The sequence below is a fragment of the Pseudoliparis swirei genome, chromosome 7 (genome assembly GCF_029220125.1).
Source record: "Pseudoliparis swirei isolate HS2019 ecotype Mariana Trench chromosome 7, NWPU_hadal_v1, whole genome shotgun sequence".
NCBI lineage: Eukaryota > Metazoa > Chordata > Actinopteri > Perciformes > Liparidae > Pseudoliparis > Pseudoliparis swirei.
Window position 1 is genome coordinate 12,806,538 of NC_079394.1, and position 19,602 is coordinate 12,826,139.

General features: G+C 43.2%; 2 protein-coding genes across 5 annotated transcripts; one reads left to right on the forward strand and one right to left on the reverse strand.

Annotated features, from left to right (window-relative positions):
- Positions 1 to 3: 3 nt before the first annotated feature.
- Positions 4 to 11,964, reverse strand: lrrc8ab (leucine rich repeat containing 8 VRAC subunit Ab). Of its 3 annotated transcripts, XM_056418184.1 has the most exons (5): positions 11,881 to 11,964; positions 11,106 to 11,199; positions 10,603 to 10,682; positions 4,730 to 6,848; positions 4 to 4,011 (listed from the first exon to the last, which is right to left on the reverse strand). In XM_056418184.1, the coding sequence occupies exons 4-5, from the start codon at positions 6,839 to 6,841 to the stop codon at positions 3,736 to 3,738; spliced, it is 2,388 nt and encodes a 795-aa protein (XP_056274159.1). In that variant the 5' UTR covers positions 6,842 to 6,848; positions 10,603 to 10,682; positions 11,106 to 11,199; positions 11,881 to 11,964; the 3' UTR covers positions 4 to 3,735. The 3 variants fall into 3 exon arrangements, with proteins under 3 accessions (XP_056274159.1, XP_056274157.1, XP_056274158.1); XM_056418182.1 differs by lacking the exon at positions 10,603 to 10,682; XM_056418183.1 differs by lacking the exons at positions 10,603 to 10,682; positions 11,881 to 11,964 and adding an exon at positions 11,479 to 11,569.
- A 151-nt stretch (positions 11,965 to 12,115) lies between these two features.
- hscb (HscB mitochondrial iron-sulfur cluster cochaperone) lies at positions 12,116 to 17,025 on the forward strand. Of its 2 annotated transcripts, XM_056418185.1 has the most exons (6): positions 12,120 to 12,580; positions 12,807 to 12,903; positions 14,811 to 14,900; positions 15,029 to 15,173; positions 16,562 to 16,609; positions 16,765 to 17,025. In XM_056418185.1, the coding sequence occupies exons 1-6, from the start codon at positions 12,219 to 12,221 to the stop codon at positions 16,857 to 16,859; spliced, it is 837 nt and encodes a 278-aa protein (XP_056274160.1). In that variant the 5' UTR covers positions 12,120 to 12,218; the 3' UTR covers positions 16,860 to 17,025. The 2 variants fall into 2 exon arrangements, with proteins under 2 accessions (XP_056274161.1, XP_056274160.1); XM_056418186.1 differs by lacking the exon at positions 14,811 to 14,900 and having other exon boundaries at positions 12,116 to 12,580.
- The last annotated feature ends 2,577 nt before the right edge of the window (positions 17,026 to 19,602 follow it).

Genomic DNA, 19,602 nt, shown 5'->3' on the forward strand with positions numbered 1-19,602 from the left:
AAATTAGGTCAACCAAGTTTATTTTATCTCTAGTGGATAGTGTGCAGGAAAAGATGGGACACATTTAAAAAAAGAATACTCAGTCATATACTTCATTTAAATACGGACACTCGTGATGTTCTTAAGGAAAACAAGCCGTAGTTGTCCATCATTTACAATTGGGAAACATTGAAATGAAGGATTTTGTACCCAAAACAATTTAAGGAGAAAAGAACAAAGATGGGACGTCACAAGATGAAAGTCTCACGCCAACAGACACACAGATGACACACTCTCCCTCACACACACACACACACACGTTGTACATGGTCATTGAGGAAAACGTATAATCAATGTTAAACCACTATGTTAAAAACACAAAACACATTTTGTTTTAAACCAGCAGTCGATATTAAATACACCAAACTAGAAAAAAAGTTTAGAAATGCATATAAAACTGTAATTTAAAAAAATGACAGGTGTATTCAAAATAAATAAATAGGCAATCAAGAAGTGAGTACTAGATGGTTTCCTGAGAAATGTTATATTGTAATAATACCAAGGGCTGTCAAAATGATACAATTATCATTAAAAAAAAGGAGAACCAAAAGATAAGCGATAACTAAGAGATCAAAAGCTAATCCATTTCATACCACTTTACTAGCAACCTGCACATTGCATTTTGACCGTGCTGACCATTTACTTGACGTGCTCACTGAATACTTAACATGTAAGGTTCTCTGCAGCCAGTCTCATAGCTGATTGTCTTAATCTGTGGTGTATTGCTGAGGTGTTCTGGCCGCCATTTAAAACACTCCACTTGGGACATAAAGGTAAATAATCCATCTTTCTAGGAGCAGTTGCACACAAAAAAACTACTTTAATACTGATTGAAAACCTGATATCGAACTTAATCTCACGGTCGGCAGCTTCCCATACCGAGTGCATACAAAACATGTTGTCGTTTTGATGAAATCTTATTATTTGCATTTAGAGAAATGTAACTTGTGGGACAGGTGTTGTCGTGCAAAAGCATCCTCTCAACTTCCAACGAATGCGACAAAAAAGAACGCCCGTGCACATCAGAAAAAGAAGAAAAAAAACGTCACAAACCACCTTTACGTCGTGGATATAAAGGCAATATTGCACAATGTAGCATAGTTACTGAAAAGAAAAAAAAAGAAGGTATACAGCGTAAAACTATTCCTACGCTTCTCCACCTGGACACTGTCCTGGCTTCTGCTGCCGTCTTACATTTCCTTTGCAGTTAGGTTTATTAAAAACATAAACCGACGACCTTATTTTCTGGGTAAACACGAGAGTCGGCGTTATGCGTTGTGCTGCGTCATAGCGGTGCATCGATCTAGACGTTTCTATTTTTAGCACGGTGTCGCTTACTGTGCCGAAAAGTCACTCAGGCAAGAAGTTTTACACGTTTCTCTGCAAAGTTACACACATTTAGAACCAGAGAACTAAACGGACAAATAGATGACGTGAACAGTACAAAGGCCCATTTACGGCTGCCATTAAAAATAAAAATAATGAATAAACTAAATAGTGATGAATAAAATAAAATTAAAAAACTTGTTGATAAAAAGACATTTCCACTGCCCCGCGCATGAACAGTCCACATCTAGTAAAAACTAAATTATAATGTATGACTTTTGTAATTTTTACGAGAAGAAAAAATAAATTTAAAAAATAAAATAAACGTCAACCGACATATAAAAAAAAAAATCACTTCAGTAATTAAACAAATAATCGAAACCCAACTGAAATTTCTGGATCACTTTGATGAAAAAAAGAGCGGTCTAAAAATTTACTGGATAATTAAATTGGTTATGCTGAAGCCCTTTTGCCCGGTAACCCTAACCCACTCTATGATGGAGGAATACATTTAGCACAGTCAACGTGACACGGAAACAACGTCATTTATAAGTCGAGATACCAGTGTATCTTTAATTGGCCCTAATTGATAATTGGTGTCAGCTGTGCTTGTGTGGAGTCCTCAGGAAGGTATGAATGAAACAAAAAAAGAAAAAACTGTCCAGTTACTCTCGTTATCGATTGGGCGTGAGGCGTCGCGTTTAAAGACAATTATCTGCATCCAGAACCAACTCCTCAGATTCCACAGCGAAAAAGAAATGAGACGCAACACAGGAGTGAATATTTACGTTAAGGCGACGGATCAGACAGCCATGGATCTTTATAATAAAAAATATTTAAAAGAAGCCTCTTAATCTCAATCTCTCTATGGTTATAATTTGCAATCATTACAATGTGTCCGTACATTAAATGTAATGTAGCTCTAGTTTCAGAAATGTTCGGCCGCATTACAACAATTTCGCTCCCGTAGAATTTATTTTTAACTTGGATTAAATGTCAAACGGCCCTCATCTCAATGACGCCAACACAGCATTTAATTAGCTAACGAATTAAGTTGGCAAGCACTGTTGAACATCCGACACTGAACACGGCACATTTGGACCGATGATTTAAAACAAGAAGAGCACTTCGAGCACACTGAGGACCATCGGGGCCCCCGGGGAGCCCAGGGCTCACATCGCAGAAAGGACCACAAACCAATCTCGTGTTTCAGGTTCGTTTATAAAAAACAACCTCGCTAATGAGGCGCCATGTCAATAACTCGGCGTCCTGTGTGGACCTCAACAGCATTTCACCCCCACTGGATTTGTTCAATTTGTTTTGTTCATCACATACACGACGACCGCGACACCGTTTTTCCGCTCAGTTCCCAGTAAAGAGCATCCCGGCTGTCAGGGTCGGGTGTCGGATAAGACGCTCCACTCACTCCGCTGTATGGGGGGAATATTTTGGGAAGAATAGTCCACTGGGTGGCATTCAGCACTCAATCAAACATACACACACATCCTTCCCCCAGAAAGAAGCTCCGCCCCCTCGACTAACTCCTCCGTCTCCACGGCACCACGAACATCCTCCAGTTCCTCGACCACGAGGCTCTCGGAGGACACGACCTTTCTTTGACACGACTCGTCGTTTGTCATCCCCGGTTCATTTGTTCACGGCCTTTTTCCGATAAATTTCAAACACCTGCACAAATGAAGTTAAATTAACTTGATTGTTGGTTCGTGATCATCATCATCATTATTATAAAAAACACATCAATATTTTATTTTGCGATCCGACATGTCAATTATTGTGACTGAGCATCTGCGTTATTTTTTTCTCCGTCATGATTTATGATTAACTACGTCGTGATCTGCTTGCTATCGCATTTGTAAAATAACGCTGGACACATTATTTAAATATATTCGTTATGTATTGATATTATTTTCCTGTCTTGAGCCAAGCTGGCTCACAGTTTTTCATCCTTAAACTTCTCTACTGAACGGAGAAAACAAACGCTGCTGATCACCATGGCGATGCTACATTATCGCAAAAAAGAAAAAAGAGAAAGAAGAAGCATAAAGACTGGGTTGTACTGGGGCGGCCCGAGGAGGTTGTTTTGCAAGAGAAAGGACGATCAATCGCACAGTCGAGGATTAAAAGAACAACCAGAAGCGATCGGTAATGTGGTTCTGCCCGACCGGCGCTGGTTCTGGATACCCGACCTTACTGGCAGTACACTGCAGCGGGGCCGCCGCCGGCTCCAACCAGCCCCGTGGGAGAGTATCGGCGTTCCTCCTCTGCCAGGGGAGGGCGGGGAGGAGGGGGAGGGGAGGGGGGGCTCCCGTTGGTCAGTATCGGTTTTCCACTCCGGGACCACGGAGCTCTTCACGCCTGTTCTTTGTCCGTTTTCCACACCTGTTCCTTGACCTCCGAGGGCAGCGTGTTGAAGAGGTCCTCCTCCACCACGAGGCCGGTCCTCTTCAGCTGCCGGCACTCGCCGAGCTCCACGGGCAGACACTCCAGCCGGTTGCCTCGCAGCTCGAGCTGCGTGAGCCCGGTGAGCTCCCCGAACCGCGACGGCAGAGACTGCAGGCAGTTGTTGCCCAAGTTCAGAGTGCGAAGCTTCTTGCACTGGAACAGCTCGTTGGGCAGGCTCTCGATCTGTGGTTCAAGAGGGGGAGAAACAGAGCGGCAGAGCGGCGTTACAATGGGAAACTTGGACATTAAAGTGTATGAAAAGGATTTTAACCCATAAGAACCCGGACCCATTTCTCCTTCAAGGGAAATTATGGGAAACATAAAACAGAATAAATAAACCACCTTTTCTGACGATTAAAAAAATAAAATAATGTAAAATATCGGAAACGTTACAAATATGTCACATTGGCTTTTTGGTATTAATAATTTAATTTATATAACATGATTCTTTTGTTTGTATTGGTTTTAATTTGCTTTGAATTGAACAATATAAAATATGTTAGCTAAATATATTAGCTGAGCAGATCATAATTTATGTTTTTTAGGTTTTTGTGAACTTAGGTATCCATCACAACGATATTTATCTGAATTGTTTTACATCGGTTTGTTCAATAAATGTGTTCACAGCAGGTTCAAGATAATAAAGGACATGTTATAATTCTTAAATAGGTGAATATTACTGTTAGCCACAAAAAGATCGCTCACAACCGGGAGTAGACATCTTGGAAATATTGTCATGGCAACACAAAATCACAAGTTCAAATCAAGGGTAAAACTTGTATAAGGAACTTTCCTGAATATTTAAAGGACGTTTGACACCGATGTCCCCGTGGGTCCTTATATTTAAGCATAAAAAAACAAAGAACATTGAAATGGTGTAAAACGTAACCCACAAGCTCACCCTGTTGGCTGTGACTGCCAGGTACTGGAGGTTCTGGAGGAAGCCAATGTCTTTGGGGATGTAGGTCAGGTTGTTGTGGCTCAGGTCCAGGAAGCGCAGCTTGCGGCAATAGAACAGCTGGCTGGGGATCTTCTCGATCTTGTTCCTGTTCAGGTAGAGCTTCTCCAGGTTGGTCAGGGTGCCGATCTGGATGGGAATATAGGCGATCTGGTTGTACCAGAGCTTAAGGCAGACCAGCCGGTGCAGGTGCTGGAAGCTGATGATCTCCTCGATGGTCTTCAGGTTGTTGTCCTTCAGGTCGATCTCCTGCAGGTTGTGCAGGCTGAAGATAGAGTGCGGTATGCGCTCCAGGTCGCAGCGGATGAGCTCCAGCTCCGTCAGGTTCACCATCTTCTTCAGGCTGTTGAGCACCATCAGCTTGGTGCCCTCGTTGTTGACGGAGAGCTTCTGGAGGTGCATGCCCACGTCGGTCACCACCTGAGGGAGCTTGGTCAGATTGCTCTTCAGGCGGAGCACTTTGAGCCTCTTGAGCTCCCGGAGGCCGTCGATGACGATGTAGCGGTTGTTCTCGGCGCTGAGGTTGCCCGTGAGGTGGAGCTCGCTCAGGTTCTTCAGGCTGTAGATCCACAGGGGAATCTCTTTGATGTCCGTGAACTTGATGTGCAGCGACTTCAGGTTCTCGCGCAGGAACGCCAGCGCGGGCGCTTCGATCTTGGCCGGCGTGTGGTACAGCCACATCTCCCGCAGGTTGACCAGCTGGGCGATGATGGGCGGGATGGTGATGTCGGGGATGAGCTCCAGCTTCAGGACCTCCAGCTCCATGAGGTCGAACACCGTGTCGGGAATGCCGCTGAGCATGAACAGGTGCAGCTCCAGCTTCTCCTGGGAGTTCTTGGTGATGCGCTGCCGCAGCTTGTCCAGCGTCCACTCGTTGTTGAGGTTGAGCTGCCGCAGCTTGTTCTCGCTCACCTCCGACAGGAACACGGCGAAGCGCTTGGAGTACAGCGGGTCGTACTGGTCGATCATGTGCATCATGAAGGCAAAGTCGTTCTTCACGTCGGGGATGTCGCTGTAGCTGCTCTCCTCCCGGATCGACTCGAAGGAGTACTTCTTCAGGGAGCGCCGCAGCATCCAGCAGAGGGTGTACATGCAGATCAGGCCGTACACCACCACCAGGCTGATGTAGAAGCAGGCCAGGATTTTAAACAGCGTCGCCAGCGGGTGAGCACAGCGGTACACGCTGTAGCCCGTCAGGCTCTCGATGTCCACCGAGCAGTCGACGCTGAATTTAATGTCGTGCACGTAGTAGCCGGTATAGCAGATGATCAGGATGAACTTGATGACTTTGATAATCGTCTGACGGATGTACAGTCTGTAGACGATGTCTCCTTCTTCAACGTGGATACGGAACTTCTTGACCTTTTCAAACAGGGCCTTGGCCTGCTCGCCCTCCTTCTTGTCCAACACCCCCGTCTCCGTCCGATCTACGATGCCCTGCTCGAAGCGGGTCTTCGTCCTCTGGAGCATCGGCACGCTCGCTTCGACGTCCTCGCTGATGACGGACGCCTTGTGGTCCATGGAGCCGTTCATCTTCATGGGTTTCGGGTCGCTCTCTTCCACCACCGTCTCCGACAGCGCCCGGGTCGTCCACGGCGAGTCGAAGCATTTCAGCAGGATGGACACAAAGTGCTCCAGTTTGGAGCTGGTGCGCGGGAACTTGAACCAAAAGTTGCTACACGCCAGGAAAATGAGGGTGTGGAGTAATACTAGGTACGGAAAATACTTGGCGAACCAGTGCAATCTGTTCTCGTAGCACACGGCGTCCACGTAGTTGTACTGGTGGCGGTCCAGGTCGTACTGGATCCCCTTGGGCTCCGCGAACAACGACGCCGACAGGGTGGCGTTGAAGTTCTTCTTGCAGGTGTTGTTGACCACCCACTTGCAAGGCAGGCAGATCATCTTGTCCTGGGTGACCTGCAGCGTGCCCCCGAACACGGAGATCATCAGCATGACGATGGAGATGTAGTCGGTGAACACGTCCCACCATGGCTTCAGGATGCGGTACGCCGGCTGGGTGTCCACAAAGTACCGCAGCTCAGTGATGGGGATCATGGTTTATCTGAGGGGGGGGGGGGTGAGTTTAGATGAGGACATATTCATGACGGAGCACAGTGATGTACTGAATTATAAAGCCTTGTTAAACATCAAAACTAAACAGATTTGGCTTTCTTTAAATAAAAAAAATAAAAACATTGCAGCCTTCCCCTGAACCACAACACAAAGCCCAAAAAACCAATACTATATTGCAAACGGAAAAAGGACGATCACTAGAAAATGTCATCGGACCGTCTGCCCACTTGCTGTGACAAAGAGCTGCCTGATTGACTTCACTGTGTGAGCTATCACGTTATTGATTTAACTTTTGTTAAACAGACTGATGATTAATCTTGTTTTCAAAGGGTGGGGGGAGAGGGGGATTTAGCATTTTAAACGTTGAGGCCAAATTGATCAAATCCAAGTCAATTCGTCTGCATTTTTATTTAATCCCTTTAAGACTTGATAAATGGGTTGTCACTATGAAGAGCAAGAAGAACAAATACCACACTGGCCGTTGCCTTGAATGTGTACGCAAGCTTTACAAACAGTACACGTGTAAATAAACAGAACAATCGTTTCAGATTAGCTTCATCAAGAAAAATCTTTGCGCCTGATTTTCATTGGGAGGGCCATCTAAACTTATCTAAGCTTAGTGATTAGAACTGCATACATTATTCCTGATACAGTCGTAAGCCTGAGGAAGTACACTGTCGCACAAAAACAACATAGATTACTGGCTAATATCCTTTTTGTGTCGGTCCCGGTGCGGATAACGATCCAGCATCTTTACAGCTGATACAGGCTTCTTTCTAAAAGAGACCTAAGATGGCAACATTCCCATAACAAGTTGTTGCCAACTTTTAAAAGAGGTGGAATAGAAAGCCTCCCGTCGGCAAGAAAACATAAAAGAAAAAATAAATGTTTTCTTTCCTATGTAGCCAATTATATGATATAAATGTTGTTGTGCAACGATGTCATACAATGACAAATAAAAACCTTGTAAACGTGTATTCTTGCATATAGATGAACCAATACTAACTAAGAAATAGAGGTTGGCCATGTAAGTATATCTCTGTGGGGTTATTATATCTTTTAACACATTTAAAGTTATGTTTCAGAAAATGTATTACATAATGATATTGATTGAAAAAAAGAAGCATGTACTGACATAAAGGATTTGTTCCGTATTGCGCAGCCCTAACAAGGAGAAAGTCTTTTATGCGTCTATCATAGTCAAAGTTTTTATCAATGTGCACTGTCCCTTATTAATAAACCATTATAAAAAAAAAAATACAACCCAACATCTACACCTGGAAAACAGTAGCAAGACCACCGTTAAATATTATTACTGCAAGTTGTTATGAAATCCAAACAAACACACTTGAAATAGTTCTACTTACAAATCGGAAACGTTAGGCACAATAACTCCACACACACGCAGTCCAGAGCGACCCCAGGACGACTCCTTTGCTGCTGCTGCACATTACTAAGATAAAGCTCTGCAAATCAACCTTTTAGCCTTGCGCAAGTGTGACACACCCAGCGTGCGAGCTGGAGAAGTCTCTCTTCTAAAGATGATGTTCCGTTTTGGCTCGTTTAACCCAAACAACATGACCGCCAGAGGAGCCACCTCGCTCCCTTGCTCTCTATTCTTAGCCATTTCCGTTAATAGGACCCAGAGTATTGTCTGTGGGGGCCTTGAGAAGCACCTCCCTCGACCTTCAGGACGAGATCCTGTTTACCTTGTAGACAACCGCTGTCTCCAACCAGTGTCTCTCTGGAATACTCCACCGTCACCTTTTGCACTCCGTGTCAACCCCAACACACACACACACACTCTGGACTTGGCATCCACCAGAGCTTCTCCTTTGTTAGGAAGCTGTAAAGACAAGGACTGAAGACGCCAAGTCTGATCCTCGATCAAATGAGCATATGTACAGTCCCCTGTTCCCCAGATCAGAGAAACCTCTGCATGAACTATTCAAGGGTTAATCACAGGTTTTTGTGGATTAATCATGATTAATCACATATTACCGATATTCTCGGTATATTTTGTGAGAACATAGAGATTTATGGCAAAAGACGGATATATACATTTATACATTCTTCTATACAATGGTGCTGCAACTCAGCAGTTATTTAGCAGTTTTCTTCCATATGGAACATTAATACATCTTCATCCTAAACAGAATGTTTAACCCTCCTGTTACCTTTCGGGTCAATTTGACCCCATTCAATGTTTAATGTCGGTGTTCTTTGGGGTCAATTTGACCCCAGGCTGTTTTTCACTGTGTCAAACATATAAGAAATATCAACTATTTTATTTATTTAAAGGGCTATTTAGGTAGTCAACAAACAAACATAAAGTACCTCACACTTAAACTTGGGAAGCAATATTAATTCTAATAATTTTCTGGAGGTTTTAATTGCTGGGGTCAAATTGACCCCGAGGGTAAAATATGTTAGTAAATGTAAAGGTAACAGGAGGGTTAAACAGAACATTTTTCTCTTGTTTGTCAACCATTAACTCCACCATGATACAATCTAAAGGCCTCTAGTCTTCCTCTAGCAGCTGCTGAGGCAAACTGACTGTGTGGGTTTTCTTCATGAACTGGGCCGTGATGAAAGGGACGGCGGGGACACCGCTGCAAAGCTGAAACCTCACTCGGTCCCGATGCGCGCGCACGGAGCTCGATAAGTGTTAACGCAACGCGAAGAGACAGAAATGACATGCTGCTGTGGAGATACGATCAACAACAGACGTTTAGTTTAATAAAAGAACAAAGACGTGCTATAGAGAACATGTCAGGGGGCGGGCCAATCTCTTTAATGTCATGCGATCTACCGACACTACGCCGCGATCGACTGGCAGGTCGCGATCGACGTGTTGAGACCCTGATCTACAGGAAGTAAAAGTCGTAACAAGGTTTCCGGAGGTGAACCTGCGGAAGGATCATTACCGATGAACAGACCGTCTGCATGAGAGCGGACAGAGTTCAGGTTGAAGTGGTGGATTGGAAGCTCATTTTGCAAGTCACTTTTTTTTCGTCCCGACGACCAACAACAGACGGATTGGAAGCTCATTCTGCGCATGCGTTAAATGCGTTAAAAAAACAAAACTAGTTAAACCTGTAATTGAATTAACTGAGTTAACGCGTTATTTTTCACAGCACTAAAAAAAAACAAAGCTTTATTTAAAGAACACACCGTGCTCAACACTGTCCAATAACAACTATCAACACACTGTAACTTTGGGCATGAGAGGTTCAGAGCAGCTTTAAGGAACATTGGGTTGGGTTTCAGAGGTTTGCAGGATAAAAGAGTTTCACCCTCACATGAAAGAGGTTCAGAGCAGAATAGAGTCAGAAAGAGAGCACATGTTACATTGGGTGACAGAGCAGACCCACTACTGTAAAGAAAAGTAGCCTCCTCTCTTTAAAGTTGGCAAACTTCTCAATAACTCTCTGGTTAAAGTCAATCATGTCTGTAACCAGCCTGTTTCATTATTCTGGAGGGAATGTGTCTGTTTTTCAGAACTTCTTTGTTGTGTTTTCATTGCCAGTTCGGTCTCCTTCTGCTGCTCTGCTCTGCAAACAGGGTTAGCTTCATGCTGTTAGCTAGTTAGCTTCATGCTCTTAGCTAGATAACTGCGGCAAGATTCGTGCTTTCCACTTGTCTGCAGCTCTTTAGATCCCTCACCCCGTTGTAGTCCAGAGAGTTTCAGTCCCAGGACTTTGGAACAACAGACAGGAGAAACTAAACAGCGCATTACTCACTGAGCTCCAGCTGACCAGCTCCGTTAGCAACCTGCTCGCGTAGCTCCGTGGAGCTCTCTGGCTGAGGGAACGATACGTCTCTGATTGGCCGAATAGTCCAGTCACGTGAAATAAGAAACAATGTTATTGGCCAGGGCGCAAATGTTTGCGCCCCAAGATTCACGTTTCATCCGCCAATGAGAAGCCGTCCTTGCCGAAACGACCGTGAAATATTTGCTCGCTGCCGCACACACGTTGGGCCGGAGCCCCGAAAATGGGGAGGGGCTTCTCTACGTGATGATGAGTGGCGATATATTATTTATGTCACATTTAACTTAAGTGGTTGTTGACAGGCTTACAGTCTCCCACACACATTTAGCACATCAACACGGTATATTTACTATTTAAATGATTTGGTATATAATATTAATTTTTTTTTTTTTTTCATCTCAAAATTTTAAGAGGGGCGGCACCGCCACTGGTATGAAGGGCATATGGTGTTTCAGCACAACAAGTACACTCACCGGTTTGGAGGCGTTATCTGGGTTCCAGTGCTTGATGAAGACCCCGGTGGACAAGCCACTCTGTGTGTAACCAAAACCCTTCATCGACCATCGCCTTCGTCATCGCCATGGGGGGGGGGGGGGAAGAGAGAGAGGATGAACAGGAGACACAAACAAGACAGTGGGAGGTGTTAATGAGGTTCCAGATGTTTTCCTAACACACAGTAGGAGACATTCTTTAACACAAACAAGCATACATGCGTATAAAGGCACAATTAAAGTTAGAATTCAACACACACTATTATAAATGTTAAACAAAACTACGTGGTTTGTAAGTGTCTAATACATCGTGCCAGACACGAGTGTGTAGTCGGATACACGTCAGGCTACCAACCTGCTGGTCACGTTAGCATGGGGCGGCTTTGTCATCTGGGCTCGGTCGGTTAGCTGAGCCAGCACTTCTCAACCCAAAAGTTAAAGCGGAGTATTTATATTTCTATAAATCTCATGAAATGGTTGCGAGAATATTCTATTTGAAGAAGCGCCCCTGATATATGACAAGTCGTTCATCAGCAACGCCCACGACAAGTTAAAAACACATTAGCAAACTGAGCTAGGCTGCTGTTAGCTCGCAAGCTAACCTGGCGACTTACTGCCCAGCGGCTCGCTCTCTCTCTCTCTCTCTCCTTCTCTCTCCCAGTGTCATCGGCAGTTTACGTCCTTTCAAATGTTGTCGTTAACGTGACAGTGACACATTGCTAACATGTTTTAAAGATGCCACGACGTTTATACTCACCACGTGTGGTGTGCTGCGATCAAATCCAACGCTGCGTTTATATAAATAGTTGCTGAAGAACTGCGCCGGCTGTTGCTACTTGCTAGCAGCTCCGCATGCTAGCTAATGTTTTTATTTTTCCCAGCAGCCCTCAGGTGCAGTTCCCTCGCTTCGCCGCCGTGACGTCGGTGGCGCTGTGGGCGAGACGAAGAAGAAGAACGCACTTCCTTGTTTTCTTTTTTTTCTGGACGAGATGTTCACGTTTTGACAGTGAGGGAAATAGGGGGTATTGTGTGTTTTAATTGGCTGCATTAAAGCAACACGTATTCTTATTTGTAATTTATTATTTTTAATAGAAAATGTTGCCGTTGAACACTTTTCGGTTGTTGTGCTCACCCCGGGCTCTACTGCACCGCAGCTGGCTTTCGACGACCCGACAGTGTGTTTATAAAACGGTCACACGTTGTACGTCCACCGGCGTCATCCCCAAGAAGGAGACATGGCACGGCAACAAGGACCCGAAGGCCCTGGGGAAAGAAATAAGGCGTATTTACTCGACTAATCCAACCAGTTCCAACAGGAGTTACTGTGCGGGTCAAGTCCAACAGACCTGCTGGAGTTGCAAACAGCCTCACGATGCAACTCCTGCATTCTTCTGCACGTCATGCAAAATGATCCAGCCCCCGGAAGAAGACGCATCCTACTTCAAAATCATGGATTGGTAAGCATCATGTCCTGTTTATACCCCCCCCACACACACACACACACACACACACACACACACACACACACACACACACACACACACACACACACACACACACACACACACACACCTACACACACACACACACACACACTCCTTCATCTGTCAATTGCTGTTTTATTTTCATCAAGTCAGTCTGTGAGCAAAACATGTCGCGTCACCACATGTTGCCTCTTTTCAGTGACGTCACGTTCACGCTGGACACACACAAGCTGCAGAAAAGATACTTGCACCTCCAGCGGTCTCTGCATCCGGACAACTTCAGCCAGAAATCTGGGGTAGGCAGGGGGGGGGGCGGGGGGGTCATGGTTCATGGGTCAGCTGATGATGCCCTATCTTCTTGTGCACGAGAGACACGGGGCAATGGAGTTTGACCTTTTGCCCCCATTAGGCCACATGACTCGTGCATTGTGTACATTGGTCGGGTTGAAGTTGAAGATGGGATGCTTTTATTAGATGTTGACAAATGTAGGTCATTGTGAGGCAGCTTTCCCTATATACTTAGAAGATGAGAGCATTGTTTTAAGAAACAAGAGGGGGAAAGAAATATCGGAGAAATACCAGGTGGTCCTCTGTGAAAGGTCTGAAATATATAAAACAAATCGAAATTCTATTAAAACAAGTAGAAGAATGGAAAAGTATGTTTGTGGCTAAAACGGCCATCAATTGGCTGAAGTTGGCATTTCCAAAATCTAATAAATAATAAATAATAAATAAAAAAGATATTAATATTATATTAATAGAAGCACCGGGTGACTGATGAAGAGGACTGAATCAAGGTTAAATAGAAAGATAAAAAAGGGCTTTGTGCTGCGGTAGCAAGCTGGCTTCAATAAGTGGCTGTCCTCACTGATTATGAAGATATTTTATGGCAACGGGAAACAAAACAATTTTCTTCCCCTGTGGTTCTTTGCACAGGGGACTCTGTTGGCCTGAGGGCATGGATTTCTCCAGCATCACTTTTTAATAATACAAAAATCAATCCATTTTGTGTCACTGCATCCAACACAGGTTCCTCTTCCTGATGTCATGTTTTATACATATATATATATATATATGTATATATATATATTGTGTATGTGTGTGTATATATATATATATATATATATATATGTGTATGTATGTATGTATATATATGTTTAAAAAAGTCATTGTAAATTAACAGTCTGATCTCCGTTTCAATTACAAAGAATAAAGTGTGATCAACGATATAATAAGCACTACAAAGCACAAGCAGGACACTGAGGATTTAGGACAAATTATATTTGCAAAGAAGTTGAATGCTTCTCAGAAATGTGAAAGTCTTTACAAGTAAAGTCAAAAAAGTTGAATGCTTCTCAGAAATGTGAAAGTCTTTACAAGTAAAGTCAAAGGGAAGTTAGAGAAAGTCAATCAGAAAAAAGCACATTGTGAGACGTGGACGTCTCTCTACTCATTTCATAACTACTGCTTGAGTGGACCTTTGGTATTAATTGCTTAATTCCCTTGAACAGTTTTTAGCATATTTGGTCACACAGAAAGAAATACATGATTATATATGTGGCAGACATAATAACTTTTTTTTTTGTTAAAGATTAATCTCCAAATGATATTCTTAAAGTTGCTACGTTTTGAATGTATAGCATATCTATTGCCTCCATGGCTGCTGCTGATCATTTTGTGTGATAAAAGGCCTGAAAATAATGAGCAAAGCCCTATATATATCACCCGTTTTACATGGTCAACAGTCCAAAACTCAAACGTATCCAATTTACTGTCATGACAAAGAAAAATATCCCACATTGATATATATATATATATATATTTTTAGAAGGCAGCTGTCAGCTGAACTGTAATTTAAAAAAGGGCCACTCCACTGATTTCCACTTAAAAGATCAGTTACAGCTTAAACTTGTCAAATGGGATCAAATTACCGCGACTGTGCCTCAGTGATGTCATCAGGGTTACGTCATCAGGGTTGTGAGACTACAGATTTCTATCAGAAAGCCTGCGTTACGAACTAAGAAGTGTCGTAGTGACAGGTGACGAGGTGTGGTGTGTTATGATGTGACTCGATAATTTGAATGTACTGATGCAAAAGCATGTTGGTTAAAAATCGCACGCGTTTACATTTTTAAAATTCATTTTAAATCATTGAATATGGATTACAAGTAAAAGCAAACCTAACAGACCACTCTCTGTGCAGAAGGAACAGGACTATTCAGAAAGCCACTCGGCTCTGGTGAACAAAGCGTACCGCACGCTGCTGAAGCCTTTGAGTCGTGGTCTTTACATGGTATGTCTTAGAATCTCTTTACTTTTTACTTCCAATGAATACGTTCATCTTCATAACTGCGAGCTCTCGGCGGTCTGATCGGCGTCCGTCGTAGAAACACGATGAACTCCCCCGTCCTTTGTTTTCAGCTGGAGCTGGAAGGGGTGCGTACAGAGGAGGGCACCGACTCCGAGGCCGACTCGGGGTTCCTGATGGAGCTGATGGAAATCAATGAAGCCCTCGATGAAGCGCAGACCCCTGAGGACGCCAATAAGATCGGCCGAGACACAAAAGGTAAATAAATACGCCGGTTCGATTTATCGGGTGAAAGTCTGGCAGATGGACTTGAGCCGAGTGTCGGTCATGAACTAAAACAGGCGTGGGAGAGACCATGTATATATTTATATTAATATACATGTATATATATATATATATTTATATATACTGTATATATATATATGATAATTGACGCTGACACTTCAGATATGTAGCGATTCCATATTTTAGAAGCGGTATCATAAACAACTGGGCTGAGACACTTTATTTTAAGGGGTTTAAAGTTGTAATCTTTAAGATTTCAGCAATTGTTGTTTGGCACTCCAGCGAGCACTCCTCGAACAAAAAACCCCATAACATTGCTGAATTTCGCTTTAACGATGCAATCAATAAACAGATATTGAGGTGCACTGAGTTCTATCTTTTTCTGCTGCCGCCAGTCTGCTGCTAAAATACAGCAAATTAAAAGTAAATGATTTCTATCCACAAAAGGCACCAAGAACAAAAGAAAAATGGCTAAATGTAAAAAAAAAAAAAATACCGCAGACGTTTGCAATGTGTTTATCGAATAAGCTGACATCGCGATGAGGATAAATTAAAAAAAAACAATATCTTGCAAGCGTGGGCAAAATGAATCCAGGCCAGCACTCACGATGCAAAACCATCATATAGGGAAGATGCATAGAGAACCACTGAATGGTGAATGCAAGTATCCACAGTATCAACTCTGGGATATGATAGCCTAACGTTGATATGCAACCACCTTTTGTGTTTTCTATGAAAACTCACACTTGTATTTATCAAATGAATTGCAAAATGAATAGAAAATATAGTCAAGACATTGACAAGGTTAGAAATAATGATTTTTATTTGAAATATTAACGTTGTTCTTTAAACTTGTATCTCAAAGGAAGGCCAGTTTTATAGCTTCTTTTACCAGCATAACTGTTTTCAGCTGCGCTCACATAAAAAGTTTTGTAATGGGTTTTCAACCCCTCTGTTAGTCTTCTAAGGCGATAACACAATGTACCATGAGAACACTGGAGATGGGCCTCTGTACACATATGTAGAGATCTCATTAAAAACCAGAGAATAGTCATTTACCACATAACAATGTATAGAGTGTATTTCTGATTAATTTAATGTTATCTTCATTGAAATAAACACTGCTTTTCTTTAAAAAAAATAACATTTCAAAAATAAAATTATTTTTCTAAGTGAACCCAAACTTTTGAACGGTAGTGTGTGTATATACATATATATATATATTTACACATATATATATATATATATATTTGTATGTTTGTGTAGCTCTCCGAGGCGCGTGTGCTTTGGAGCGTCTATAAAAAGCGCTGTACTGTACGTGCCATGTCTCGTTAACTGAAGCTCGTCTCCTCCCGTTGCAGGAAAACTGGCCGTCCTGGCGGAGGCGATAGACGCCGCCCTTCTTGGAGGTATTACTTTATATTACAACGTTTGTCTAGTTCCTCCCACTCATTGCTTTTTGTTTGTTTTTTTGAAATCTCTGCCGAAGCTTTGCTGTAAATCGCTGAGTGAGTCGGGGATTGAACTACCTTGTGTACTCTTTTCTTTCTTCTTTTTTCATCAGGAGAACTCCAAGCCGCCAAAGCCCTGCTCGGCCAGATGAAATACTATGCCAACATCGAGGAGAAAGTAAAGGAAAAACTTTCAGAGTTCATGTAATCCCCCCCCCCCTCCCCCCGCCCCACACCCTATATATTGTCACATTATTTAATAGTTTTAGTTAAATAAATAAAAAAGTTTTGTACAGAAGCACACATTATGTACATTTGGGATTATGTAAATCTATTGTTCAAGTTGAATAATAAAACTTCTTGTAATGCATCTTACACAACCGAATGAATGCTGATTTGTTCTTAATCTGCCAGTTTCTTTTCTTAAAAAACAAAACTGTACAGATATGAGGGTGTAATTGAATGCATGCAGCATCTCCCTTGAATTCCACCAATTTCACGAGCCTAATCACATCCACTTGTACCTAATGCGTCTTTAAAAATGACAGAGATCTATAATTGCAGCAGATTAAATGCGCTGCTCTGAGTGTTTACATGATTATCCTACCTATCAGTCCGGCACACACACGCAGTTCCTCAGGGTGTCTAGGTGGCGACATAACACCTCGACACTCTGTGCAGTACATGTTGTATAAACTGCATGAGACCAGAAGGAAGTCCTTTTTATTGGAGGAGACAACCTATTGAATTATTCACAGTGGCTTTCGCATCAACGCTATGATCTCGGCAGACCTCGCTGAACGGCGATGACTCGACGAGCCCCGAAAGATCTGCGATCTGCGTAAAGTTCCAGCTCATGAATTGACGTCCATTGACCCCGCACACACCCTAAATAACACCAGAATATAAGGTGCACCAGAATTGAAATGAATCCTGCTTCTCCCTCATCGCATGTGTTACGTTTCAACGGCACTCGATTCATAATCTGTAATTGCTTTGCAAATTGGGAGGCTTCCCGTCACATCGAGGCTTTTTGATCCGAGGAAAACTGCCCCGGCAACGGAAAAACAGTGGGGGTGGTCCCTTTTTGAATGTGATGGCAGAAAGCGAACCATCGGATCACGTATCATATGATGAATGTTACTGGAGACACGCTCGCGTGACAACCTAATGAGTGGTTTTATTCTGCCGCACCCCCCCCCCCCCCCACTGCAGCGTCCCACTGTAGCGCGTCCTGACTGTTGTTTATTAGCTCTGGAACAACAGTGTCATTTGTCGGAGGCGGTTTCTTTCCCTCTTTTAACCATGGCGGAGAGGCAGTTTCCTTAATACACACTGATGGACATTGAATTAAACGGGCCCCGCCGCGAAGGAGACTAATGGGCCCGTTTATTATTCATGTTGTAATCGGGAAGGCATCGACGGCACTTTTTTTTAATTTTTATTAATGAGGAAATGTGATCGCCCGACACCGAGGCCTCTGCTGTCTCCCAGAAGTCTTTCAAATGGAGTTTGAAAGAAACAAAAAGGGGGGAGGGGGGCAACAACCAAACTACAGCTTGGCTGTGAAATTGAATCGGATGGCCAAGATAAACTAGTGGACACATGAAATCACCGCCCGCTGGTCATGGCGCGCTGGACATGGCGCACTGGGTCGAGTCAAACGTGTTAAAGGACGACACGACCCAGTTCATGGAATACTATGATTGCAACAATTTTACATTTTAAAGAAATTAGATATTACATATTTTATCGCGAGTTAAAAAAATAAAATAAACGTGTGTGTGTGGCACCTTTACGTCTACAATTAATATGAAGCTGCTGCTGGTTATATGTTAGCTTAGCCTTCAGATTAGCTCACTAGCATCTTTACATCACTTCTCATTGGTTTAATCCGTATGATAGCCAGAGTTATATAATATATATATATATATATATATATATATATATATGTGCTTTTATATTTTCTTAGCTGCTGTACTGTGCTTTCTTATAACCTTTGCACAGAACCAAGCTAGCTGTGTACCCTTGTTTCCAGTCATAATGCTAAGCTAAGCTAACCAGTGGAGTGGTGTCGATGTTCCTGTACAACCCTTGGCGAGAGAGCAAATAAGTGAGTTTCCCTAAATGTCAAACCGTTCCTTTTTAAAACTGGAAGAAATAATGAGGCTGTCTAACATGTGTTTATACCCAAATATATTTCCTTTCATCAATTTGCAATTGCGTAATAAAGTGAGGATTATTTTTGAAAGAAAGACAAAAGAAATGTAGACTTATTTATCCCTGTGGGGAAACTCTTCTCTGCATTTGACCCATTATTAAGGAGCAGTGTGCTGCAGTAAAGCGCCCGGGGAGCAACTAGAGGTCTCCGTGTCTTGCTCAAGGGCACTTCAACATGCAACTAATGGGGCGAGCGGGTATCGAACCGGCTACCTTGTGGTTACGAGACGACCGCTGAGCAACAGCCGACCCTTAAAAAGATATTTGGATTACTTTGCTTTTCGGTTTTCATAGCGTCGCTGAACCGTCGTATCCGGGGACGCTGTTCCCAAACGGAGTCTCATTTCATGGCTGCGTGCTCCCGGTGACGAGTGATTCCCCGGCACAAGTTGCTGTAACTCGGAAAAAGCGCTGGAGAGGTAATTACACCTGCATGGATTATGGCGCCTAAATAGAAGCCTCCAACAACGTGAGCGGCGGTGCGCGCCCTAATTGCGGTATTAATCATCACCGCGTGGCCTTACCCTATGTGTTGTGGTGACCCGTGTCTTCATCATAATGTTCTCTTAATCGCATTGAGACTGAACTGTTGGTGTAACTCCTGACAGACAACCCTAATGGCGAAGGATTCCTTATTATAGACCGTTTGACTTACGATGATGAATAAAAACACGACTGATCCGTTGGGGTAACCTTCATCGGTGGATACCGACGGCAGCTAGCTGAAAAAA